The 26,578-nt window shown below is 46.7% G+C and overlaps 1 protein-coding gene and 1 long non-coding RNA gene across 13 annotated transcripts in view; one reads left to right on the forward strand and one right to left on the reverse strand.

The window, feature by feature from the left end:
* The window catches only part of ERI3 (ERI1 exoribonuclease family member 3), a 128,091-nt gene extending 124,059 nt beyond the window's left edge, over nt 1-4,032 (reverse strand). For 8 of the 12 annotated variants that reach the window (XR_015254656.1, XR_015254657.1, XR_015254658.1 and 5 more), the window contains exons 1-2: nt 3,633-3,994; nt 1,541-1,616 (exon numbers count right to left, since the gene is read on the reverse strand). Coding sequence is in view for 6 of the 12 variants with exons in the window: in XM_086716763.1 (XP_086572889.1) it covers nt 1,541-1,616; nt 3,633-3,767 (211 nt within the window). In the remaining 6 variants the exon portion in view is untranslated. The other 4 variants (XM_086716767.1, XM_086716769.1, XM_086716770.1 and 1 more) reach the window with 4 other exon arrangements.
* LOC147577975 (uncharacterized) lies at nt 3,914-20,873 on the forward strand. Its single transcript, XR_015254659.1, has 3 exons — nt 3,914-4,350; nt 5,041-5,059; nt 20,165-20,873. It is a non-coding gene; the product is annotated as an uncharacterized LOC147577975 (long non-coding RNA).
* Nucleotides 20,874-26,578: the final 5,705 nt, after the last annotated feature.

The following is a 26,578-nucleotide window of genomic DNA, read 5'->3' on the forward strand; positions in this document are numbered from 1 at the left end:
ACACCTACTTCCCCTTCCTACATCTTTTCTAGTCTGTAAAATAGGAGCTGGTATCACCAACTCCTTTGGTAGACATGCTTTAAGCTCTAGTCAATGGCCAGGAAATTAATAAAGAGAACCAGTATATACATTATGCAAAAATTCAGTTATACCCAATTTTTAAGTGTCAAAATACTGCCTCAAAGGGGTAAATATAAAATGCTGCCCACGTAACTATCACAGGCTCCCTACTGGTCTCTGCCTTCAGTATCATCCCCTTCAGTCCATTGTTAACGCTGAAATCAGAGCAAATGTTCTAAAACACAAATCTATTTATCAATACACAGCTTAAAACTTTTTAATGGCTTCTTACTGCTCTTATGATAGTCTGATCCAGGTGTTGGCAAACTGTGTTCCATGGGCCAAATCCAGCTGCCACCTGTTTTTATCAAGTTTTACTGGAACATAGCCATGCTCATTCATTTCCATACTATGCTTTCATGCCGTAACAGCAGAGTCGAATGGAACTGAATAGTTGTGACAGAGACCCATGAAACCTAAATAGTTACTATCTGGTCCTTTACAGAAAAAGGACCTAGTCTCTTCCTGACTAGTCTAACTTTTTCTCCATCCATCACCTAATCCTAAAAGCTTAAAAGGCCTTGGCCTCTGCTTACCTTTCCTGCTTCATTTCTCATCATATTCTCCAACTTCTTGCCCACTGGGTACGCTACGTTTTAATCACACTGAAATTCAGTTTCTCAAACCCAACAAAACTCTGACCTTCGCACTTGGTCCCTCATGTCTTCATCTAATTCTAGATGAGGGGGTTCTTTCCTCTGAGAAGGCTTCCCTGAGCCTACAGGTCTGGGTTGAGGACCTGAGTACTCCAAAAGCACCCAAACTTACCCTACCATAGCACTCCCAGAGTGTATCATAACTGCTTCTTTACTAGCTTTCTCTCCCCAGAATTTGTAAGCCCTGTGGCATCAGAGACAGCAGCCGTCTTGTTTACTACAATTCCAGGACCTAGCAAAGCACCTGGCCCTTCATTATTGAACAAACAGCTTCTGATATCCTGGATATCAATCATCAGAGTCTGCCTTTTTAGTCAGTCCTGATCCTTATAAAATGGATAAACTGGGATTAACCATTCACCCAACAATGACTCTCAATCCAAATCAAACCAAGATCCCAAAGGCCTTGGTCAAATGCATTATCAAAGCCAAATGAATGTGTTCCTCCCTATTATCTTAAGCTGTGTATTTCTCAGGATGAAAGACTGTTCTGGCTGTATTCAACCTTCCTGAACCTAAAGTAGGCACTCATGCAATGCCCACAAAGAAATCATGACAGAACTTGAGTCTGGATAGCCCACCTCCAACTATCACCACTTTATAGACTTTTGGTACATTTCAGTAGTCTTTGAGCACATGGCATCTTATCAAAAAAAGCTACAGAAAAAAACAGTCTGCACCAACCACCATCCCCTCACCCTCCAAACCCAAATACTCATAAGAAAGAAGTCAAGCCAAACTTGACCATGCAACAGGATTCTCACCTCTCCTTACTTCGAAGATGCCAAGACTGCCAGCTGGGGATGCTGAAGGTTCTGTGAGAGCTGGAAAGCCCCAATGCTGTGGATAAATACACATCTCTGCAACAAGTCTATTTCAGTATAAAGGATCAAATCCCCAGGGGATGCTGCTGTTTGAAACAATTTAAGGGTCCAAATCTCAAGCCCCTAAACTCAAAACTACTTTGGGATAAGTTATCTATATGGAAGAACAATGCCTGAACAGAGCTTTTGGAAGCTATATATATAGTACCATATATTTTCAGAATGATGAATTTCACATTCTCTGGTAGCATACTTCTCTTCATAAGGAGGTTATCTCCTAGAAACACTAAACATTTGTAATATCTGAGCTTGGACTGAGAAAGATGGCCATGAAGTGGTGTCTCTCAGGATAACACCAGAATCCTAGTCTACTCGAGGATGGGTAACTGGTAAGGCTGATAATATTCAGAACTCAGGAACTGAGGCCAGGATTGGAGGAGGGGCTGTTTGCCACAAACCCACAGGTCTTACTGCAAATGGCCAAATAGACTATTAAATACTTACAGGATACCTCCAGGTCTACCTCAAGTCCTAAGAAATTCAAAGTGTAACCAAACCCTAAGTCAAATCATTAACGGACACCTATCATACTCATCACCTAATTTAGATCTTTCAGAAGATTAGAAGCTGCAGAGGTGCTCCTGTAAGTGGGCAATGCCCTTTGCACAAAGAAACACTTAGGTTTGGAACCAATCTATTCCTGTCTACCACTCTACACATTTAAGACTTTAGTCTACTCAAATCCCTTAGGAAAGACCACTCACCAACCTAACCGACCACAAAGAATACACTTTTCAAAATGAAAGAGAATAAAGGCACTTTTATTTGGAAATTTCAAGTTGGAAGGAGAGCTCTCAGCCAAGCTCTAGGACCTAGCTAACCGATTATTTACAGGATCTTTGGGCAGGAATTGTTAACGAGCTTTTAATTTGGAGTGCTTAAGTTGCCAAAGTGCTCTGAGCTCCAGTGAAGCACCACAGAATCCATAAAGGAAACCTTATCAATCACTTCCCGGCAGCTCCCTTCCCCCACACCCCACCTCTCTGAGGAAAGGCAGCCAAGTGGGTTTCTAACCAAGATCACAGACACACACATTAGTGGAGTCACACTCCAAGTCCCTGTTTATAAATTGGCTTTTAAATGGTAGGGGATTCAGGTATAATATACTTAAGCTCCAGGCACGAACCCACTAAAACAAGGCATGCCATGTATGATAAAGTCAGAATAAAGCAGAATTTGATGAAGCCAATTTCTGGTAGAAACGCTACAATCAAGAATCAATTCAGCCAATCACACCTACTATAGTTCAAATAGCGTATAGTTTTTAACCAATGGGATTCGTGTTTTTTTGCCACTCAGCTCACAGAATGATAAAATGTCTGATAAGAGCTAATACCATAGAGGTGGCCAGAGACCTAGAGCAGAGACAATGATGGGCATTATCAATTTGCAAAATCCAACCCTAAGGGCAGAATCCAAACCCCCCATAAGGGGCCACATTCAGCATCTTCCAAGTCAACTAGGAGCAGTTACATTTTGCAAGAACCCGCAGTCAAGCCCTAATCCAAGTTCATGCTTTTTTGTTTTAAGAAAACACCTGTTGCTGGAACATTTGCAGGAAAAGCAAACAGAAAGCTAGCTAGGTTAGGCCCCTTATTCACTCCTACCATCGCTACTACCACTGCTACAGATTTACAAATAGGTAAAATGCTAACACCGTGTGTGTGCTGGAGAGGGAAGAATGGGTTATTCTATCTACCACCTCTTTACTGAGTTATGTCCTCTGTGGTCAAACCTCTTGCTCTTCCCTAGTAGCCCTAAGTAAGAAGTTAGCACCCTTAATCACCTCACCCAGTCGGTTTTGCAAAGCCCTGCCCCGCTCCCTCTCAGCCCGAACGTTATTCAGTAGATCATGCATCCAGGGTGAGCACGTGGGCTAGCACCCCAGGTTGCACATAGTGTGCGCGCCGCGACCCTCACCCCGCATGCATTAACCAGGGCCCAATCTGGGGGGCCTCTCCCCATCACCCACCCCAGGGTGTTGCCCCCAACTCGGACCCATCCAAGTCCAGGGGAGAGTAAGGGGAGGGGCAGGGGGCCAGGAGACCAGCCCTCCTTCCCAGGGCCGCCCCCGCCCCCCGTCAGCGGCGGGAGAGGCTGTCGCCATGGCAACGCCCCCTCCTCGGGGCCAGCGCGGCAGGCTCCCTCCAGGTGCAGGCCCCGACGTCTCCCTCGGCCTCAGCAGGCGCTCGGGGCAGTTTACGGCGGCGGGCGCGGCCCGCGCCGACTGCGGCGCCAGCCAGGCAGAGGCAAGGCCAGCTCCGCCCGCTCCCCACCGCCCGTTCCCGGCCGCCTCAACAGCGGCAGCCAGCACCACGAGTCCACAACACACCGACTCACCTCCGCGCACTCTGACCCCGGCCGACGCGACTGACGGGCGGGCGCGGTGGCCAACCACTGAGCCCGCCGCTTGCTTCTCCGACCAATGGGCTGCAGGGGGGCGGGGCTTCTTCTCCCCAAATGCTTGCTCTCCCGCCGACATGCGCGCTAAGGTCTGTCAAGATGGTGACTCCCCGCGTCCGATCTTATGGGACTTGTAGTTTTGAGGTTGCACGTACTCAGAAGAGAGTGAAGGGGGAGTTCACTTCCCAGCTGTGAAAGAAATTTTTTAATTAACAAAAACTTTCTAAGACCTAGGAGCGACCCAGGTCCCCCATTTCCGTTTTCCCACCTCCCAATATACTCATGAGGTGAGTATAGGCTCATAAAATGACGTGTTGTATTTAGATGACTGCTCGTGATTAGTTCATTCAACAAGTCATTATTATCATCCATATTCTGAGGTGGGTCTGGGGAGAGCTGAGAGGAGGGAGAATTTAGGCTAAGAAGAAAATTCTTAGATTTTTGAAGGGCCTTCCTACGGAAGAGGGAACTGACTTGTTCAGGTTGGTTCCCGTGGAACATCAGAGTTAAAAGAGTTCTGGCCTCAACTATAGGGAGCTACCACAGAGAGTCACTTCTGTCATCTGGAGGGAAGTGTGGCCAAAGCCCGAGACGTGTTTCTTCATCTTGGTTATGGCTCTTTGGAAAGCCACGGGTAACAGGTTCTGAAGTGGGAAACCTGGGCCTTGGCCAACGATGGCTTTGATAGCCTCCCCATCAGCCAGAAACCATCTTCTGGGACCAGCTTGGTCACCAAGCCCTCTGTCTGCCATTTGCATATTTTCACTTAAGAAAATGATGTAATTTCTGGGCCCTACTACCTCTGTGAAATCTGACCTTTAACATAATGGTTCCTGCCTGAACTGGGAATGCCTAGTAATACCCCTATCAGGGAATGTCTTCCTTAATCCTGCATAATAGGTTAAGTGATTCTACTCTGCACTTACAGAATTTATTGCATTGTTTTATAATTGTCTATTTCCCTGTCTCTCCCCCAGGCCTGTAAATTCACTTAAGGTAAGCATTATTTCTATATTGTTTATCAGTAATACCCAGCACAGTTCCAAATATAAAGCAGGAATCTGGTAAATGTGGACAAATGAAACAAACATCAGCAGGGACAGATGTCACTTAACCCAAGGTCGGTAAAGTAGATGCACATCTTCCTAACCTTTGATTCTTAGAGCTGGAATTGAGTCTTCTTCCTCCCGTTGATGTCATCGAGACATTAATCCCAGTTGATTAGTCAGTCAATATATATTTATAGTGTCTCTGTTAAGTGTCAGGCACTGTTTCTGTTGCTAAGGATTCACTGGTGAATAAGACACATAAAACCTGTGTCCTTGAGAAGCCTTTATATTGGGGAGGAGAAAAGAGAGGCAGAACAAACAAACAGATAAGTAAATAGACAAACGAGAGGCCCTGAGATGGTCTCTCCTGTCCTTGGCTTTGTTATGTCCTGAGTCTGGCCTAAGAATAGGGCACAGCCAACCTTCTTGGCTGTAAGAATGAAGTACACCTACTGTCTATAGATTGGAGGCTTCTTTTAAGGCCCAGCACCAGTATCCTCCAAGGAGCCATCCATGGTCCCCTTAACTTCTCCAGAATGTGCTCTTTCCTACTTGGTACTCTAGAGCTCACCTTTACAGCTTCCAGAACTTTACCAGACTATAAGCTCTTTTTGAACAAAGACCAGGCAAAATGTATTCAAATAATAAACAGTTTAAGAGCTAAGTATATATGTGGTGCCTTACACCGCTGCCAACCCAGCATTTGGCTCCCTCAAGCCTTTGGCTCTGTTGTGATTCCCTCTGTTTTATGGTTTCCCAGAAAACAGCCTGAGTAAAGCTTATTGTGGTAAAACTTCATTGGGAAATACAAGCCCTGGGCAGCAAGAGTTGAGGAGGCAAAGGGAAGTGAGGCAGAGAAGAAAAGAAAGAAAATATAAGGTTGTGTATTATAAAGTTGACCAGAGCTTCAAAAGAAACACGACTAGTTGCTCTCTTATTTAGGCCATATAAAACCATCACTTATCAGGGAGAAAGGGAGAGTTGTGTTACCCCACTACTCCGGTAGCCACAGGGGACACCAGATCCCACACCCTAAAGCACAGTGGTTCAACAGACTAGAAATGATGAGAGGAACCATAGCCCCTGGTTTGGCCAAATTAGGCCCACTGCAGTCCCATCACTGTGGGCACATTGGAGGCTCTGTCCAAACCTAACCCTTATCCCTGAGGAGGCTAAGACAACCAGATGTGTTAGTAAATGAGGTGACCGTAATGGCAGCTGGGCTGCCCACAAAAACCAAGTGGCCAAAGCCCTGGTTTGGGGGTATAGATGGGGCAAGTGCATTTTTGGAGGCAGATGAACTGAGTCCAATACACAGACACAGATATACCTTGGGCAGCCTCCAGGCTTCTGGATTAAGCGACTGAGCTAAAGTGAACACTGAGAGCAGGAGCTAAAGAGACCAAGTTGGTTCTTCTGCTGCCCTTTGAAACCACAAGGGTGGCCAACAATCGTAGGGCTTACCAAGCAATGGAAGGGCAGAGAACCCAAGAACAGTGCATGACAGCTCCCAAACTTGGCACAGCTGAGACAACCCAGACTGGGTCTGAAACTATTTTATCTAAGAACCAGGAAAGCTGCTTCTGCTGTTCACAGTCCCTGTAAGCTGCATAAGACAGCATAGTGTGGTTACAAGGAGTATGAGCTCAGAGAAAACCTGTTCAGGTTTGAGTCCTGGCTCCATCTGTAGCAAGCCACTACCTCTCTGAGGCTCCATTTCTTCATCTCTAGAGTGGAGATAATACTAGTACCTACTTAGTAGAATTAAATACAAACATGCTTAGCATGGCATCCAGCATAAAGCATAAACAGTTCAGTAAATATTGGCTCTTATTACTATTATTCTCGCCCCTCCTCCACACCTCTCTCCAACTCTTCTTCCCACCATGACCACCACCACCACCCCACCTTCTCACCCTCCCCCCTTACTGCCCACAGTCTCTGCTGCAGAAGCTGTGGGAGCTGGACCTGGTCATGCCTTCTTCACCCTGCTTTTCCCCAGGGCTGTTCCCCATGAGCCTGAGCCATTCATCTCCCTGGTGACCTGAATCTGAACTAAGAGATGGATGTGGGGTGGCTGGGGCCAGGGTGGTAATGTGCTCCCTTATCTCTATGCCCCTCACTGGGGCCTAGTTAATTTTCCCTTTGATTTTAATATAGATTTATTGAAAGTTTCAGTTATCAAAACAAACTGCAGCAGCAAATTGGTGTTCTTTGCAGGCCTACAAGTGCCTATAAAGCTGCCATGCTCGGGAACGAATGGCGCTCTCCGGGAGGTCAGTCATGGCAACAGGAAGTCCCTGGGGACACACACACTGCAGTTTAATATTTTTCTTATTAGCCTTTTTCTTCTTGGCCATCTAAGCCTCCCCTTTAAATCGGAAATCAAATGGAGCCACCTGCCCAGGGAGGCTCTCTTGCCCAAGCTGTTCCACTTTGCCTTCTCTGTCCTAGCCTCTTCAGCTCTCATTCTCTGATTTCTCCCTGCCTTGCCCACTGTTCAGAGAGTGTGGTGATTCACATGCCCCAGAGATGTGGCTCACAGTCCTACCCCAACTATGGAAGGTTGGCTTGGGCTATCTAGCCACTCTAGTCAGTAGAGGCAAAGCATTAGAAAAGATTGGGGCCCCAGGCCTCTTCTAGATCTGGTGCTCAGAGGGGAGAAAAAAGACAAGGTTTTAAAGCAAAAGAGTTGTTTGGGGCACCTGGCTGTCAGAAAAGAGTATGACTTTTGATTGCAGGGTCATGGGTTTGAGCCCCATGTTGACTGTAGAGATTACTTAAATAAATAAAACAAGGAAGGAAGGAAGAAAGAAAGAAAGAAAGTTGTTTCTAAAAAGGCAGACAATCCTGTCAGGATCTATTGAACTCAACAGAAGCAAAAAGGAGATGATGATCCTAGAGACTGGGCAAGTTTTCCTTCCAGCCCCAAAATTGTCTGATTTCATTCCCATTTCCCCACTGCCACTCCCAATATAGCCTCTCCTCTCAATCGCAACTTGATTTTTGAGACCCTCCGTTCTTTGGTCCCAATGTGCCTCTCTAAGAACCAGCCTGGTTTATTGCCTCCATTGCCTTCTATAACTAAAACCACACACTGCCACCTCTAGGCTCTGGAATCAGTCCTACCCTAGGGGAGGGCCTCCATGACCTGGTAACCTTGAGGGCACCATCATCTCTTCTGGACCTGAGCTGCTGCTGGGTCACCTGTACAGGCCACATCTCAATTCCCATTGTCCTCTTCTTGCTCTTAAAAATTTCCTGCCAGCATCAAGGGCTACTGCCCTTCCTCAGAACTTGGACTCTGACAACTATTGCTGTGTGGCTAGAGTGGTGGAAGGTGCTAAGGTTTGAATCTAGACAATCCAGGAATTGATTCCTGGCTCTGACATTTACTGACTCTGTGACTTGGGAAACATCTTTGTGGTGTCATTGCACCTTGTGCTTATGCCTGCCCTTGTCTGCCTCTGTATCTTTCACCTACAATATTCTGTGGTCCTCAAAGAAGAGGACTGTGTTTTAATCATCTTTATATTCCAAGTGAGTATATTTGATGAATAAGCAGTCACCTTATCTTGGCCTGTTTCCTCCACTATGAAGTGGAGATAATATCTGCATAACCAAAAAAGTGAAGAAAGCATCTACCACAGTACCCACCCTTCTCCTGAGGTTGGTCATCAGCCACCAGTGCTCCCACCTTTTGCCTGTTCCCATCACAGCTTCAAGTTCAACTCTCTCCTACTGCCTGTTAGAGCTTCCTATCACTGATCAGATGTCTGCATTCACCCTGGACCCTTTGGAGTGGTACTGATGTCTCTTCTCCACCAAACCAGGCTCCCTCAATTTTTCCAAACACACTCATGAACTGCTGCCTCCTGGTGGCTCTGTTTCTATTCCATAGACTGCCTTGTAGTTTGTCTGTAGCATTGCAGATATTCCCTACCATCTATTGCAGCTAGTAGCATCAAGGAGTTTATGTTAACATTAATACACCAGTCTTGCTAATTCTAGACCTCTACCTGCTCCTATAGAAATAACAATCCCTAGCAATGTTTCTTTAAAAAGCTTCAGTTGTGCCCATGGATCAGTCAAAGCTACTGTGCTCCACTGGTTTCTGTCACTAAGTGCACCATGGATGCTGGCCTTGAATGCCTCTGCCTGATATGCTGAATTCTCGTGGTATCATGACCATGTGAGAGCACAGCACTCTCTCACAAAGTAAGAAGAATCCCTCCATATTTCATCTAGCAGAATGTTTGAGTTCTTAAGTGTTTCAGAGACAGCTCTTTCCACTTATTTAACTCATTCTGCATGCCTACAACCATGAGAGTAGTTGGGATAGGGTGAGTTTATGTAAGAACCATCACAAAGAACCAGAGCCATGGTCCTCTTCAACCATCAGTCTTACTGTGGAAATTGGCTCATCTTCCAGACTCCTCCCTCCTCTATCATTAAGCCTCTCTCTCCCAAGCTCTGCTGGCCCTTCTAGCAATCTGGTGTTCATTGTGTTGTTCACATACCCCTACTCTAATCATGTTGGTGTATACTGGCCAGGTTTGGTTCAAATTTATTTTTCTCTGAGAGGCTTTGTACCCCCATGTAAAACAGTAGATTCAAATAGATGTTTAGGTCAGGGGATATTGCCTAACTCCTCACAGTGGATGTAGCCCAGTATCATCCCCAACCCACTAGGACCCCCATTACACTGCATATTTCCCCCAAGATTTAGTGAATAAACTTGTACTGCCTGCTACTTTCCTTGATCTTCCTAGACTAATACAGCCTTGTTCTTCCACTGGACCCCTTGTGATTTCATAGTTCTTCCTTCCTGGTCTTGACTTGGCCATCAAGTGCTTTACAACTCAGGCTCCAACCTACATTTCCAGCCTTATTTCCTAGTAGTTCTTTACCTCCCCCTCTCTTCCAGGACAAAAGGACTATTACTCATCAAGGTGCTTTGTATTTCCTTACCTCCAAGATTTTATTTGCTGGTGGTGTTCTCTCAACTAGGAGTAACCTCCCCATTTTCAACTCTACCACTGAACCCCCAGAGAAATGTGCTCTGCCCCAGGAAGCATTTCCTGATCCTCAAGTGATTGTTCCTTCCCCTCTCTAAGCCCTAAACCCCATCTGTGTGTCCTGTGCAGCATGGCATCCACAGGACCAGGGTCTTGCTCAGTGTTTTTTTTTTTTTTTTAGTTGACTCCACATCCAACATGGGGCTTGAACTCACAACCCTGAGATGGAGAATCATGTGCTATACTGACTGAGCCAGCCAGGAGCCCCTTGGCATTTTTAATCTATAGGCAGTGTCTGACCACACCCCTCAGGACCTGAAAGATGCTATGGGGCTTTTAGGAGGCATCTGAAGCCTTCATGGGGATCTCCTCCAACAACCTCAGCTAAACTAAGAGCTTGAGCCCACTCTTCTCAAAGTGTGTAATTTTTCAAGATTCAACAACATTCTTTGAATACCTGCTTTGTGCTAGGCTCCTTGAAAGCATGGGACAAAAGCATGAGCAATAGACACAGTTCCTGCCCTCGTAAAGCTTACACTATAATGATGGAGACACTGGTAAAGAAATGTGTCACTTCAGAGTGATAACTGTGATCATAGAGACAGACCACTTACAATGAAAGTTTGAAGAGGAGGCACTAATCACAGCTGGAAAGGTTTAACATTGAAGTCCAGTGTGTTTTGAGTAGTAATTTCCCAGACCAAGGAGTGGGGGGAAGACAAGAAGACAGGGCATTCCAGGCAATGGGAATAACATGAGCAAAGTCATGAGGCAAAGAAATGGCCTACATGTGGATAGGAAGAAACTCAGTGCTATTGGAGCAGAACGTGTGACAGAGCCAGTGGTGAAAGAGGAGTTTGAAGTAGGCAAGGGTTAGATCATGCCTAGTCTTTTTTTAAAAAAAATTTTTAAGGTGTTTATTTATTCTTGAGAGAGAGGGGGACAGAGCATGAGAGGAGAAGAGTCAGAGAGAGGGAGACACAGAATCTGAAGCAGGCTTCAGGCTCTGAGCTATCAGCACAGAGCCCGACGTAGGGCTTGAACTCAAGAACCATAAAACCTGACCCACAGTCGGCACTTAACCAACCAAGCCACCCAGGAGCCCAAGATCATGCCTGGTTTTAAAGTAAACCTTCTTAATGGGTTTGGACTTGAGCTTGAGGGCATTAGAAAGCCACTGACAGGTTTGAAGCAGAGCAGTGACTAGGTCTGTTCTGTGTTAGAGCAGTGCTTCTCAAACTTTAGTGTGCATTCCAGTCACCTGGGAATCTTGTTAAAATGCAAACTGATTATGGGGTCTGGGAAAGGCCTAGATTCTGCATTTTTAACAGATTCCTTAGTGATGTTGATGCTGCTGGTCCCCAGGCCTCACATGGAGTAGCAATCCCTCTGGCCCATCTTCCCTAAATGCATCCACTTACATCTGCAAGCACAGAGCATTCTTTCTGCTGAAAATGGTCCAAGGCTGCTATGGCTCTTCGCTTTTAAGAAGTGCCTATCTTTTAGAAGCTGTTTATTGAATATGTATTTGCTATATGTCCGTCTAGCAGAGAACCAGGGGCAGGGCTGGGGGGCTGAGAGAAAACAAAAAGCAAGACATTTTCCTGCCCAAAAGTATTTGGTATCATCTCCAAAGAGGCAGCTTTCCCTGAGCTGCCCTCTGCCAGACCTGTCATAAACATGGTAAATGAGGCCTGTCTCAGTGGTACTCCCTGGGGCCCCCACCACTTCTGCAGCCCCATCCAGAAATGAGTCTGTTTATCCCTAACGGTTGTCTCTGACCTCTAAATCAATTCCCTATCTGATACAAAAACTCCAATCCTCCCAACCAGCCTCCCAATCCTCGACTCTGACAGTTTTTAAGACTGGAGGTGGTATATGATGACAGCCATTCCCAGCCCAGGCTCTGAAGTAAAACTGCCTGGATTCATAGCCCAGCTATACTACACATTAGCTGGGTGACCTTGGGCAAGTGGCTTAACTTCTCTAAGCTTCAGTCTTCTCACCTGTAAATTGGGGATAATAATTATTTCTGCATCATGAGGCTGTTGTGAGAATCAGTATGTCAATGCATATAAAGCATAGCCTCTGAAACATGCAGAGAACACCCAATAACTGCTAGGTATTATTTTCATAACTATGAAAACTTGTGTGTGTAGAAGCTTATCAAAGCCCTTTTGGAAGCCTGTATAAACAAAAGTCCCTGTCATCCCTTTTCTACCTATGATGGGTTTTCCTGCTGCCATTAGCCCCTCTCTAATGCTGGGGAGCCAGAGGCAGCCTTGGAGGTCAGTGCAGAGAAGCCTTGCCCTTGGGAGGAAGCAGTCCTTGGGGCCACTTTTGGGACAGGAGGCTTCAGCCTACGAAAACTGAGGCTCTGTGTTGGAGAGGGATCCTTTGTGGATTCCCTCCTACCTCAACCCCATCCCCGCAGTGTCCCCTCTGTCCGGGGTCACCCAGGCTGCCCCTCCTTCTGGCTGCAAGGAAAGAGGCAGCTTCAATCATTCATCTTAATGTCTCTATTAAGCAGGGTTATGACCAGGACGAGACAAGAAACAAGGTCTTTTAGTGTAAAAACATGGCTCCCAGGGCTTGGCCTCAGGGGACTCCTCCCCTGCACTGCTGCTGCTCCCAGATACCACTGCTGGAGGGCAGTTGAGGCCCCAGATTGAACAAAATGATTCTGCCCTGAGTTCTCTCTCTCCCTTTCCTTCCTGGATCCTTCTGTGGGGCTGCCCAGAGTTTTCTTTTCCAAAGAGAAGAACGATGACTTGGCGTTTAGAGGCAGCCACGAGGGTCTTGAAGCTATCTGTTTAGGCCTGCACCCAGACTTGGGATCACTATTCTCATCACCTTCTCATCTCTTGCCAGCAATGTGGAAGCAGTTACAGCCTTAGCCACTAGGCCCGGGCACAACAGGGCCTCACCTGGAGTCTGGGCTCAGAGCCTAGGGGATAACAGGAGTATTCCTGATTATGGAAAGATCTTAAAAAGACCATACCATAAGTCCCCATCACTCATATTAGAGGTTTAGGAGCTACTGGTGGAGTCAGCATATGCTGGGACCTGGGGCCTGGGTTCTAGGGCAGTAGCTGTCCTCCTGAGGAGCCCCACGCTTACTGATTCTTACCTACACCCATGCACAGGCAGGGATTTGTGAGCAACAGCAGGATCAACCCCCTCACCTGGGAAGAAGGGCTGAGTCTCCTAGAGAACTAGAATCAAAAGGCCTCAAAAAGAGCATGTGCACAGATCCAGCCTTCAGAGGCATAGAAAGAGTCCCCAGATAACTACTCCCATAGTTAGTAATGTCCCCGTTAGAACACAAGTCCTTTAGCTAACCGGTGCTGGAGGGTAAGAAAGTAAGGTCAGGTACCAAAGAAGGAGACAGGTCCTTCTCAGCAACACTCCTTGCTGACCACAGCCCTCCTAATCCTCGGGCCACTGACTTCTATTTCCCACTGTGCTGCTGCCTTCTCACTGGTCCTGGAATTTCCTTTTCTATCACTACTTACCCTAAATGTGACCTTTCTCTGCGAGCTTCCCTGAATTGGCCTTCCCTGAGGTGGGCTGGCAAAGACGAAACGCCCTAGTGTGGGGCCAGGTAAAAACGCATTCACATCCTGGCCCTACCTTGTGACCCTATGCAAGTCAGCGCTGCTCCCTGAGCTTTAGTCTGCTCTTTTGTTCTTATGATTTTGAGGAGTCAATGAGACAGCATGCATGCATTTGTTTGGCTTAGTGTAGAACCAGGAACACCGTGGAAAGGGAGAAGGGATGGAAGAGAGAACTGGGAGTCTCACTCAGGGTGTGTGGGTAAAGGGGTCTTGACTAAGGAGGGCTGCAAGAGCAGGGGGGCTGTGGAGGGAATGCCAGAGCAGCTGAGGGCAGCACAAAGTCAGAGTGAGTTAGCGCTGGTCCCAGGGGCTGCATGAGCCAGGCAGGCTTTTACAGAGATATCCAGGGAACAAGAAATACCAGCAAGGAAGTTGCCCCATTAATAAATAAGAAGGTGGGAAATTAATGATGGTCTGAAAATGGCTGAGCTACTGAACTCGTTCTTTAAATCTGTCTTTAACAAGAAAAATAAAGAAAAGAGATTTGGCCAATTAGGAGGTAATGAAGACATTGTAGAAATAGCACCTGACAAAAGCACACGTGGTGGTGGGGGTGTTGCTGCGTGAATATCCAATGGCTTTGACCCTGCTCCCTTCAAAAGGAGAATGCCAGAGAAGGGGGGGGGGGGACAGCCGATCACTGCAGGGACTGGGAAGGGGTAGGGAGGAAACTAGGGGTGGGGGCAGGATACTGTCTCCTGAGGAGGCTGGAATGAAGGTGAGAATGGGGGGTGGAGGGGACAGATGGAGGTAATAAGAGGGGGCCCAGAGAGGAGAGATCTCTAAAGGCAGAGAAAACCAGAAGGACCCTGATTAGAACTACGAAAGAGCTAGGTCCCTTTTAGGGAGTCTATGCCTATAAATGGAAGAACGGAAGAGGAGAGGGGGCATGGGAGGGAAGGAAAGAGAAGTCGGGGGGGCCTGAGAGAGAGAGGGAAAGGTAACTGCACAGAGAAAGGAAGATTAAAGATGGTACTTGGGCAGGGCTTAGAGAAGCAGCTGGGGTCGAGGGTGGGAAGAAAAGGGGCCCTTTTGCTAAGTCGAGGAAAACCACATTGCTAGCCAGTTCTAGCCCTCCACTGAGGTGTAGGTGATCCACCCAGGGAGCAGAATGGCAGCCTCTGTGACAGGTGGCAAAAGGATAGAGGGCTCACAGGTTGAGTTTACTTAAGCAGGGGAGCTCAAGAAGTAAGGGAAGGGGAAGCTAGAAAGATGAGGGTGAGAAAGGAGTCTCAGAGCAGCTTTACCACTGTGGGGGAGCTTTTGGGGGAAGGAGTGTGAGGGCAGCACAAAGTCAGAGTGAGTTAGCACTGGTCCCAGGGGCTGCATGAGCCAGGCAGGCTTTTACAGAGATATCCAGGAAACCACCCAGGGTCACTGCTGTAGCAGTCCTCATCCTAGCCACACTCTATGAGGAGGTAAGAAAGGATGGGTCCCTATGAGACCAGCAGTGCCACAGAGAAGGCCATTTAAAGGAAGGTTCTTGGGAAGATCTAGTCAGGGAGGGAGTGCAAGGCCTTGAGGAAGGAAGAAGGAAGGAAGGAAGGAAGGAAGGAAGGAAGGAAGGAAGGAAGGAAGGAAGGAAGGAAGGAAGGAAGGAAGGAGAATACAGATCCATCTACTCTAGCCACCCTTCCCCTCTCCTACACAGAAATAAAGGCAGTCCTATAGCTAGGAAGGGAGCCCTCTGCTCCCTTAGCCCTCACATCCTTTTCCAGGCCAGAGACTCCCTCTCCTGTAGCCGCTGGATCCTACCTTTGGACTAACCTCCCTCCACCCCCACCCAGGGAAGCCAAGACCCACAGCTCCCCAGGGACAGATGTGGTCTGGTCTAGGAAGCTTACCAGCTCCAGAATCTGTCCTGAATCTGCATCCGGAATTCAACCCAAAGTGGCTGGGCTATAACAACACTGACACCGTCTGCATGGGGGCATAGGGGGTAGGAGCAATGAAACTGCAGGAGAAGGAGAGGGCAGCCAGTGATGAATAGGGGCAGCCAGAGCCTCGTTAGAGGGGGGTGTGGAGAGGCTGGCCGCTGCAGGGATGAGCCCTGGGCCTGATTTATCATCTTCAGAGCTGATCTGAGCGAGAGGGGTTAAGTAGCAAGTTAATGAAATCCACAGATGCCGCTAAACGGGGAGAGCGGGGAGCACCAGGCTAGAAGGGGTCCAGGAGGGAGGCAGGCAGGCAGGCTGGCCACTGAAGAGGGGATTCATCTGGAGGGGAGAGAAGATAGACATGTTCCCGCTGAGGGGGATCCTGTCATAGTCTCTGAAATCCAGTTTGGGCCAGCCAGAGAGAAAGAGGTTAGACAGACAGCAGGGATTCAGGGAGAACCCAGGTCCCATCCCAGGGACATCCTCAGTCAAGCTTCACAGCCCCCTGCTCCAGTCCCAGTGGGCTTCAGCAAACACTTACTGGGCGGCCCCTGAGCCCCTGAGACCAGGAGGTGAATCAGAACAGGTCTCTGCCTCTCTTTCCCCCAGGCTGATTGGTGAAACAAGTAACTACAGTTCGCTGTGATAAGTGCAGTTGAGCAACACAAAAGGAGGGAGCAATTAATTCTGACAGGGGAGGGCAGGGAGGTCAGGATGACATTAAAGCAAGGCTTGAAAAATAAGGGTTTTACCAGGCAGAAAAAGGAAAAGTGGGATTCTGGACAGAAGGAACAGCATGAGCCAAGGCCAGGAAAAGCACAAAGGAAGCCAAGGGAAAGGGAGCTGACCTGGCAGAGATGCCTGTTCAGGGAAGGGAAGGGGCAAGGGGAATGCTACCAAAAGGCCTGTGTGTTCTACCACAGGGCTCTCAACTGGGGGCGCTGGGTGTTGTAAGGCCAGTGGGTCCAGATCCTATGGTGGTCCTGTAGTGGTCTGAATGCACAGGACAGACACAGGAGCAGCACAATCCTGGCCAAAAGAGCCCCTTCTGCATGCTGACCTCATGCTCTGTCTCCAACAGTAAGCCTGGACCTCCATTCTAGGGCAGACACAGAATTAAATAAAGTCATCCATAGAGCTTTTGGCACAGGCCTGGCACACAGTACATGCTTACTAAATGTAAATTATTATTTTGGTAGTTAATATTACCAGGCTGAACTAAAAACAAAAACAAAAAACAAAAAACAAAACTGGGTTAGTGTAGGACTGCAGCTCCAAAATGCACCCAGGGGACAGGCAGAGACATAGTTACTTAATAGGTAAAACTTAGGCCCACGGGGCAGAAAGTAATCAATGACTTTAATGATACAGTGGGACAGAGTACTGCAGACATCAAGACTGAGATCCCCAAGAAGGGGAAGATGACACATAGGCTATAACTAAAGGAACTCTGAGGACCAGACCATCAACACTTCCGTCCAGACCCAAGAGGGGCAGCTTTGGGAAGCAGAGGAGAGCAGTTTGCATCTTAGGGCCAAATAGCCAAGCCATCTTATTCCTCCTTCAGCCCACAGAGCTACCTGGGCAAATGAGCTACCTGGGCAGCCTTTTCTTTTATTTATTTATTTATTTATTTATTTTTTTTTTTTTTAATTTTTTTTTCAACGTTTTTTATTTATTTTTGGGACAGAGAGAGACAGAGCATGAACGGGGGAGGGGCAGAGAGAGAGGGAGACACAGAATCGGAAACAGGCTCCAGGCTCCGAGCCATCAGCCCAGAGCCTGACGCGGGGCTCGAACTCACGGACCGTGAGATCGTGACCTGGCTGAAGTCGGACGCTTAACCGACTGCGCCACCCAGGCGCCCCTTGGGCAGCCTTTTCTATTGATGCCCTCCCTTTCCTACCCTTGTCCTGAGCAGCAACCCTGCCCTTATAGAAGAACCTCCCCTAAGAGAAGTGGCAAGGGTATAGCAGCAAGACATCTGGTTCACTCATTTTTATCCTATAGTAATTAGGTATTCACTGAATATTTGTTGGATGAAGGAATGGGTGAGCTCGTAAAAATCTTGAAGCTCTTCAGCAGAGCACAGCACAGCCATAGTGAAAAACCTCCCCCTGCCCACCACACACACACACACACACACACACACACACACACACACACACACAACTCTTTCCTCATTCCTCATTCTATCTCATGGCAGCTGGCATGAAGAGATTGGCTGATAGTGTGGCTATTTAAAGATTAGGCCTTGGAGTCAGACAGTCCTGGAATTCAGACTTTGTTCTTAAGGAGCACCAACTCTGTGCTCCTTAAGAAGTTACTTAACCTCCCTACATCTCAGCTTCTTCTGTAAAATGGGAATAATAATAATAGTGCCTACTTCATATGTAGTATAGATTAAATTAATATATGTAGTATAGATTAAATTAATAATTCATAACAGTTTGTGTGAAGAACTTAGTACAGAAAAACTGGAACAGAAAAAGTAACTTACACAGATGGAATAGGATTTAATCAAATTAAAACAGTAGTAGAGAAAACATCTTAATTCCCCTTCACCTCCACTTTATCCCTTCAGATCTTCTCTGGGTGCCTGTACTCCCTCTGCTGCTGCATGGTTTTTCAGGCAGGTCTTATAACTTCATCCTCTCACTAAAACTGAATTCTGAGATCCGCTGAGTCATGAGGTTACTCACGCCCAGTGGCAGTCCATCCTAAGATAGAAGAGCTACATGTGAGGTCGAGTATGGGTAGAACTGGAGGGCACAAGCAAGCCGCAGCGCAGTATCGCAGGCTCCCATGTCATCTACCACCGGTGCAGCCAGTGCCTCTCATCTGCACATCTAACTTGTACAGAGGGCTTCCTTATGACCAGAAAATAGGAGGGAAAAGCCCCACCTTAGTTCATGGGAGGGTTGATGCAGTATGTGAGTACAAGCTGAAATGGACAGTGGCTATACTGAAAGACAGTGGAGAGGGAAGATCCTCCCAATGGGCAGGGCCCCTAGTCGTTTACTTTATGTAAAAAGCAAAGGGATTCAAGGATAGAATATTTATGGACTCATGGGCAGTGGTAATGACTGTGCTAACTGGAAGGGGCAAGACTGGAAGGTCACAGACAAGGAGGCCTGGGGTCATAGCCAGTGAACAGATATATGAGAATGGGCACAAAGTGTGAAGATCTTTGTATTACATGTTAGTGCCCACTAGTGAGTATCCACCACGGGAGGGGAATTAAACCATTAAGTAAATAAAATGACTCATCCCACTGATACCAGTCAGCTTCTATCATTGGCTACCCCAGTCTCAGCATGATGAATGCATGGATAAAGTAACTATGATGGCAGGGATTTTGGAAGTTATGCACAGGCCCAAGAGCATGAGTTCCCACTTACCAGGGCTGGCCTAGCTACTGCCACTGTGGAATGTTCAATCTGCTAGTCACAGAGACCAATGCAAAGTCCCCAGGATGGCACCATCCATTGAGGAGATCAATCAGCCAGTTGATGGCAAGTTGATTATTTTGGGCCCTTTCCATTTTGGAAGAAGCGGAAATTCACTCAGGAATAGATCTATATTCTGGTTATGAGTTTGTGTTTCCTGCCTACAGGGCTATAGCCAGTGCCATCAAAAGAAAGCTTATAAAGTGCTTGATCCATCAGCATACAATCTTATATGCTACCTACCATATCATACCAATGGATCTACTTTATAGCAATGGAGGTGCAAGAGTGAGCCCATAACATAAGGTCCATTGGTTGTGTCACATGCTACAGCACCTGGAAGCTGCTAACCTAATTGAACAATGCAATGACCTATTGAAGGCACAGCTGAACCACCAGCTAGGAGATGATACTCTATGAGAATGGGGCACCATCTTTTTGGATACTGACTCTCAACTGGGGACAGTTTTGCCTCCTAGGGCAATTGGGTAATGTCTGGAGACATTTTTCATTTTCTCCACTGGAGGAGGGGAGAAGGAGAGGTAGTGCTACTGGTATACAGTAGGTAGAAGTCAGAGGTGTGCATCCTACAGTGCATAGGACAGTCCTGTCCCTCTTCTCCCCACCTCCAAATAAAGAATCATCCAGCCCCAAATGTCAATAGTGCTAAGATTGAGAAACTCTATTGTGGGACACAGCATGCATTTTAAATCAAAGACCTTTATATGTAGATGTGTCCCCACTGGGGTCCAGAAACCAAGGTCTCATTATAATTACTCCCAGTGATCCACTTGTGGAATATGTTATGCTGGGCTTTGCAAATTTAGAATAGCTGATTCCCAAAGGGGAGCATTTCTGTTAGAAGACACATTAAGAGTCCCACTAAACTATATGAGATGGCTGCGTCCTGGCTTCTTCAGGTTCTTCATGCCAAGGACACAGGCAAGAAGAAAAGTCACTGTATCTTGGCAGAGGTAATTGGCTTAGATCATCAGGAGGCAGTAGGGCTGCTGTTACACAATGGGAGTAGCCAGGTGATTCATGTGACACGTGATCTGTTAGTACTCCCTTCTCCTAATTTAATGGTATAGGGACAAGTGCAACAACCCCAGCCTGAGGAGGGCATGGTAACCAGTCTGAGATCCCTCAAGGATGTGAATCTTCATCATGCCACAAACCAAACTACCATGACCAACAGATGTGCTAGCTGAAGGTGAAAGGAATCTGGCATTGTGAACAGAGAAGGAGTGAAATGGATAAAAGCTGTGACCCTGAGATCAGCTCCAATAGTGGGGTCTGTAGTCATTCTTCAAACCTTCCTCTTCTGTAAGTTTCCCCTGGGAAGAGAGGCCCACTGAAATCCTGGAGGATGTGCTCTCAGAACTAATATGAAAAAGTGAATTCAAGTGGTACCAGGGTAGATTACAGTGAAGGCAGTGATCTGCTGCCTTTAGGAATGAAGGACCAGTTCCTCCAGTTGCTGGGAGTGCTGCTAGCAGCCTTCAATTGTTAGCCTTGTTGGGGGATGGCTGCTGAAGAAAATTTCTTTGTTCAAGGTCCTATCTCCTTCTAAGGACAATTCGCATCAATGACTGATCAATACTGAGACATAAAGATCCAGCCCGCTTGTCCCAACTCTGGATGACTCTGAAAGACCATCCCAGCTCCAGGGCTTCCTATGGGACTAGCTGAGGACTTTGTTGGGACTGCTTCACAATTCAGCTTCTCCCTCTGCTTAATCAGCCTTCCTTCTATTGGTGTTGATCCCAAGAGCTGTCTATTAAACATCTTGTATGCTAATCTTTGTCCCGGAATCTGCTTTCTAGGGAACACAACACATGACAGTCAAAAACAAAATAAGACCTCTATTCATATTGAGGCTCCATTCTGGGGTGGGGGGGAGGAAGCAGGCAAAAAACCATAAGCAAATAAGTAAGTTATCATTAAGTATGTTGGAAGATGATAATTGTGATAAGTTCTAAGGAATAAAGAATAAGTAGAGCAGAGTAAGGAGATCAGTAGTGCCTGGGTATAGGAGTCGGCAGACAGGATGCAGTATTAAATCAGATGCCAAAGCAGGCTTCATTGACAAGATGAGATTTCAGCAAAATTTAAAGGAAGTAAGAGAGTTGAACAAGTGGGTATCTGGAGACATTCTAGATAAAGAAAAGAGCAAGAGCAAAGGTCCTAAGGCAGGACCAATGTGTTTCAGGAGCACCCAGAAAGCCAACGGAGGTAGAGTAGGGTGAGCAATAGGGGAATACAATGACAAGAATAGAATTTAGGAAGACAATGTGAGAATAGAGGGTCAGATTATGTAGGGTGATCTTAAGGGTGATGATTTTTGCTGTGAATAAAATGAGAACAGTATCTGACTCATCTTCCTCCAAGAAGCCCTCCCTGACTGTCTCTGGCTAGATGTACTCTTTCTGGCGCCTCCTCTGTGCTCTCATAGCCTCCTGGGCTTCTGCTGTAGTTGTGTTTATCACACTCTGTTGTAATTGCCTTATTGTCTGTCTGTGTTACCCACTTAATCGTGTTGGTAATAGGGGATCATTGTGAGGATATAGAAAGAAATAAGGAAGTCAAGACATAGCCACACCATGGGACTTCACAGAGCCTATTGAAACTCTGAGAACTCTGTTGTTCAGGACACAGTGTAGTGCTAGAAATTAGGTGTTTTCATTACTGCCTCTGAGTGAGCATTCATTGATCTCCACTCTTGAATTTCACCAGTATAGTCACTTAGTACTCTGCCCTTGCTTCAGCAGCACCTAACACTTATAATTAACATGAGTTTATATTTTCCAAGAAAAAGGATCTAATTGACTTGGCCACATCCCAGTCAGTAACTCTGTTGGGCAAATTTCTTGCTAGGCCACTTCATGGACTCCTGGCCACTGAATAGATTGGCTGTCTTGGGTCACATGTCTATCCCTGATCCAGTTAGGTGTGGCCAGAGTAGTAAAGTCACTTGATACAGGGCATGGTCATCTGTGCATAAGGAAACACCCAGAGCCTCCTTTCCTAGCACGGAGCTATAGATGTAGCAGTTATTCACTCTCCAGTACAAATGACTCTCCAGTAAAACTTAGAACAGTGACTGGTAAATAGGAAACATCAATCAATCAATCATTCTTATATAGTGTCCATCCCTCCCAAGGGCCCAGCACAGTGCCCGGCACCAAATGGATAATAATAATTATTTTGGAATGGAAGGCCAGTGCATGCAGACAGGACAGCCCAGAAAGAGGCAGTACATAGTGGTTTTGCATGTGGACTCTTGCCATAGACTGCTTGAGTTCAGATCCCAGATCTGCTACCCAGCAACCATATGACTTTAAGCAAACTACTTAACCTCTCTATAAATTAATTCTTGCATCTGTAAAATGAAGCCACAAATGGCACCAATGACATAGGAGAATTGGGTGAATTGAAGGAGACAATGTACATAAAGTACTTTTCTATAGACCCTAGCACATGGTGATGCCTCAATAATAGTGATGTTGTTATTTTCTTTTGTGAGACTCATGCTAATGAGCATGGAGCTCTAGGCTAAATACAGGTCTGGAAGGTAGTAGTCATATCCCTCCCTCAACTGAGTGGGACAGGGTCCTACCACACAGAGAGCTGCCTAAGCACACACTGATTCTGAGACTGGCAAGGCTGTGGTCAGCTGGCTGGACTCACTGCCTTCCCTGTGCCCCCACCCACCAGGTTACAAGAAACCTGGTGTTTATGGGTCATCTGGGCAGCTATTGCTGATTTTAGCAAAGAAAGCCACTATGAAGGATATATTCCAAACCTTTCTGGGTCTGTAATAAATATATATATTTTTTAATGTTTTTATTTATTTTTGAGACAGAGAGAGACAGAGGATGAGCAGGGGAGGGGCAGAGAGAGAGGGAGACACAGAATCCAAAGCAGGCTCCAGGCTCTGAGCTGTCAACACAGAGCCCTACATGGGGCTCAAACCCATGGACTGTGAGATCATGACCTGAGCTGAAGTCGGACGCTTAACCGACTGAGCCACCCAGGTGCCCCTGTAATAAATATATTAGTTACTGGGCAAGCATGTTGCTATACCCTCAGTCTCTTGAAGTGACAGGTATGTCTAGCAGAAAACAGGGGGAGAGAAGAGAGAGAAAAAGAGAGAAACAAGAGTGTGCACTGACCAAAGTCAAGGATTCAAGGATTCTGTATTCTCACTCAGTATCTCGCCAAGCCAGTCTTAATATTTCCAGTATGGAGAAGCCTTCTGGTCATCACCTCTAGGCACACAGAAATCAATGAGGTGGTCAAGATGGAGATAGCAGTCTGTGCATATATGTGACGGTGGACATGTTTGAGATTGAGGGCTCATTCAGGGCAAGGTAAGGCCAGCCTTAACAAGACCCTCTTGAGCCCTGCGTCAGGCTGGCATATAGACTGGGACTGAGAGCTGATAGAAGATGAGGTTCTGCTTTGGAACCTACTTAACCACGAAGGGCTCCCCATGGAAGAGATTATAAGAAGGTTTGGGGAAAGGAGTGAGAGTAGTTGCCTTGGCTCAGGGTATGTTGAGGAGGCAGAGGGTGGTAGGCAGGGAGAAGGAATATAGAGAGCAGAGGGAAGATGGAGACACTGCTGCAAGCTGGCCTCGGTAGACTGGGCAAAGAGCAACGAGAGTTCCTCTCTCCACAGAGCTCCACAGTGGCCAGCACTGAGGGCGGAAGCCTGCACAGTCTCCCTTTGGGGCTTTCTGGGGCAATATGGATGGGCCTCTTGGTTCACTCTAGGTGCTCCAACTGCTACAAAACCTGCTGTGCTGGCCCCCAAGGAGCACCACACAGCAACGCCAACTCCCCTTTTACTGTGCATAGCACCCGATGGCCTTGAGACACACTTGCCAAGGGAGAAGTCTCTATTAGGAGATCAATTTTCTCTTTTCCCACAAATTCAGCTATGAATTTCCTTTGAGGAAATGGTGGTAACTCAGACACCACCAGGGGGCACTAGGGCCTCTAGGCACCAGGGGCCAAGGAAGATGAAATCCCTGAAGTGTGGAGGCCCAGGTCCAGCTGCTGAGCCCCTGCAGCAGCCCCCTCCAGCAGGACCTTGATGTAGTCGATCAGGGAGACTGTGTTGCTGGCTTATCTAACGTGAAACGAGAGGACTGGGCCAAAGAGCCCTATTTCTGTCCAGCCCTACACTACCTGCCATAAAATTAAATGATCACAATGAGTACATTAATTACCTGACACGAATGCTTTAACATAACAAAATTATTAGCCATTTTAGATTTAGTGTTTGTACAGCACTTTATATTTGCAAGGGCGTTGCAATAACTTACCCTGCTGAGGGTGCATTTCAGGCCCTGAACGACATCCTAAAGGGTTTCTTCTGGCCAGCCAGCTGTCTGGCCTCTACCACAGCTGGTCTCCTGCCTTTCTTGCCTGCACTGACTGCTTCTCTTCTTCTCCAGCTGCCACCTGGCATCTCCTCCTGGCAGCCCCGTCATCTGTTCACTGAATCCCTTTTTTCATAGAGCCATGAGACAGTTTCTTCACTTGTGCTCAGGTTACCTACCTGATCCCGCATCAGAATTAAAGGGCCCAAGGGCAACAGCCCTGGGTAGGGCTGGCCTTGGTGTCCAGCAATTGTCTCTCTTGTCCTGGCTATAGCAGCAAATATGGACACCTGATGGGTTCTGCCCTAGTGGGAACTCTGAGTTTGGGGCCTGATGTTGCTCAGACTCCCCAGAAATTGACTACATGTCCTGTCCTATCATTTGCCAAGTGTTCACTGTACCCACACCAGAGCAAGCGCTAGGCCGTTGGGGGGCATGGCATTGAGGGGACTCACCACTGTACAGATTGAGTTCCAGATTGGACGGGATATTACAGGAAACTTTACTAGTCAAACTTGTTGCAGTTGGCTTGGGTGTGAAATCTGCTTCCCCAGGCAGAGAGATCAAAAGCTCAGTTGATGGATGTCTGTGTACCCAGCTCTCCTTGCTTGCTTTCATCTTCCTTCCAGAAAGAGGAGTAAACATTCAGCTAGTGAGCACTGCAGGTGTTCCCTTGAGGAGTGGAAAGGAATATCATTGAGAGCAGACAAGACCACCAGTGACAGTGTCCACAGGATATGAAGGGTCTCAAGAAGGAACAAAATGAAGGACATTTGCATCAGCAGTTCCAGAATTTCTGGATAGGAAGGTCTTTGGGGAAGCAGCAATTTGATTGGAAGGCTGCTGGCGGACTTAACTTGAAGATGAATTTGTGTAGCTTATACAATGCAGATCAATAATATTTCCTAACATGTTTTTAGTCATACTTTACAAAAGTGGAGAAAACATGAGTTTTCTATGTAAAGTTTATCTTGGTGCATAGTATAGAGATTAAGTAACTCTGGATCTGTATTGCTTGGGTTCAAACTTTAGCTTCACCAGTAACCATCGAGGTGATCTCAGGCAAGGGCTTTAGCTTCTCTGTGACCTAATTTCCTCATCTATAAAATATGGATAACTATAGTGACTACCTCACAGACTTATGAAGATTGAATGAGTTAATCCATATAAAGTGTTTAACACATAGTTAAGTCCTCTTTAAGGGTTTGCTACTGTTACTCATCGGGAAGAGACTCAAGAGGGCATAGGGGTGGCTATGGTGCTCAAACTGGGTGTTTGGAAGTCAATTGCTAAGTCATTCAAAGTGGAGTGGAGGTGAGAAGAGGAACTCAAGATTTAGGCGAGGAATGCGTATGGTATGTATGGTGTGTACGGTGGGGTGCCGAAGAGACTCCTGGTAAAGTCAAGACAATTCTGTCTCCATAGGGGTCATGGAAGGGGAAGGGCTGGGTTTCAAGTCATTGAAGCACAGCTTTTCAGTGTGCACTAAGTAGCGGGGGCTGCCTGGCACCCTCTTTGACAAAACTAGATGTTACACCTACGAGTGGTGGGGGAAATGATGTATTCTCTTGCCCTTCTGAGCAGTTTGGGAAACCTGTGGAAGGGAGTCCAGAATGGGAGGGAGGAGGGTACAGGCTGAGCCAGGGGAGTGGGAGGAGTGGGGTTGCAGGGGAGTGGGAGGGGTGGGCAGGTGGCTCCAAACCCCTGCCTTGCCCCTGCCTGACTGTCCGGGCCTTGGAGGGAGAGTGTTTCTCATGGATAATCACAGTGACTGGCTAATTAGCTTCATAGAATGGACAGATAGTTTAAAAGATTCCTACAGAGACAACATGACTTTTAAATAATACCCAAAAATGCAAGCACAATCAATTGCTTCTACTCCTAGTGGGAGCTTTTAGACAGATTATCAGATAGAAACAATTGTAAGCTAATCATATCTGACAAGAAGTCAGCAAAAACTTTTGAAATTATTAAGAAGTGTATTTGAAATATGGATTTACATACATTTTAATTCTGCCCTAAGTATATATTGTACCTTTAGATATTAGCCGATGGTAGTAATTTAGAAATAAGTATACCTATGTTGGAAGAGTGTGTACTTTTTGTTTTTTAAATG

Source organism: Puma concolor, chromosome C1 (genome assembly GCF_028749965.1).
Source record: "Puma concolor isolate L17-30 chromosome C1, mPumCon1.1.hap2, whole genome shotgun sequence".
NCBI classification, from domain to species: Eukaryota; Metazoa; Chordata; class Mammalia; order Carnivora; family Felidae; genus Puma; species Puma concolor.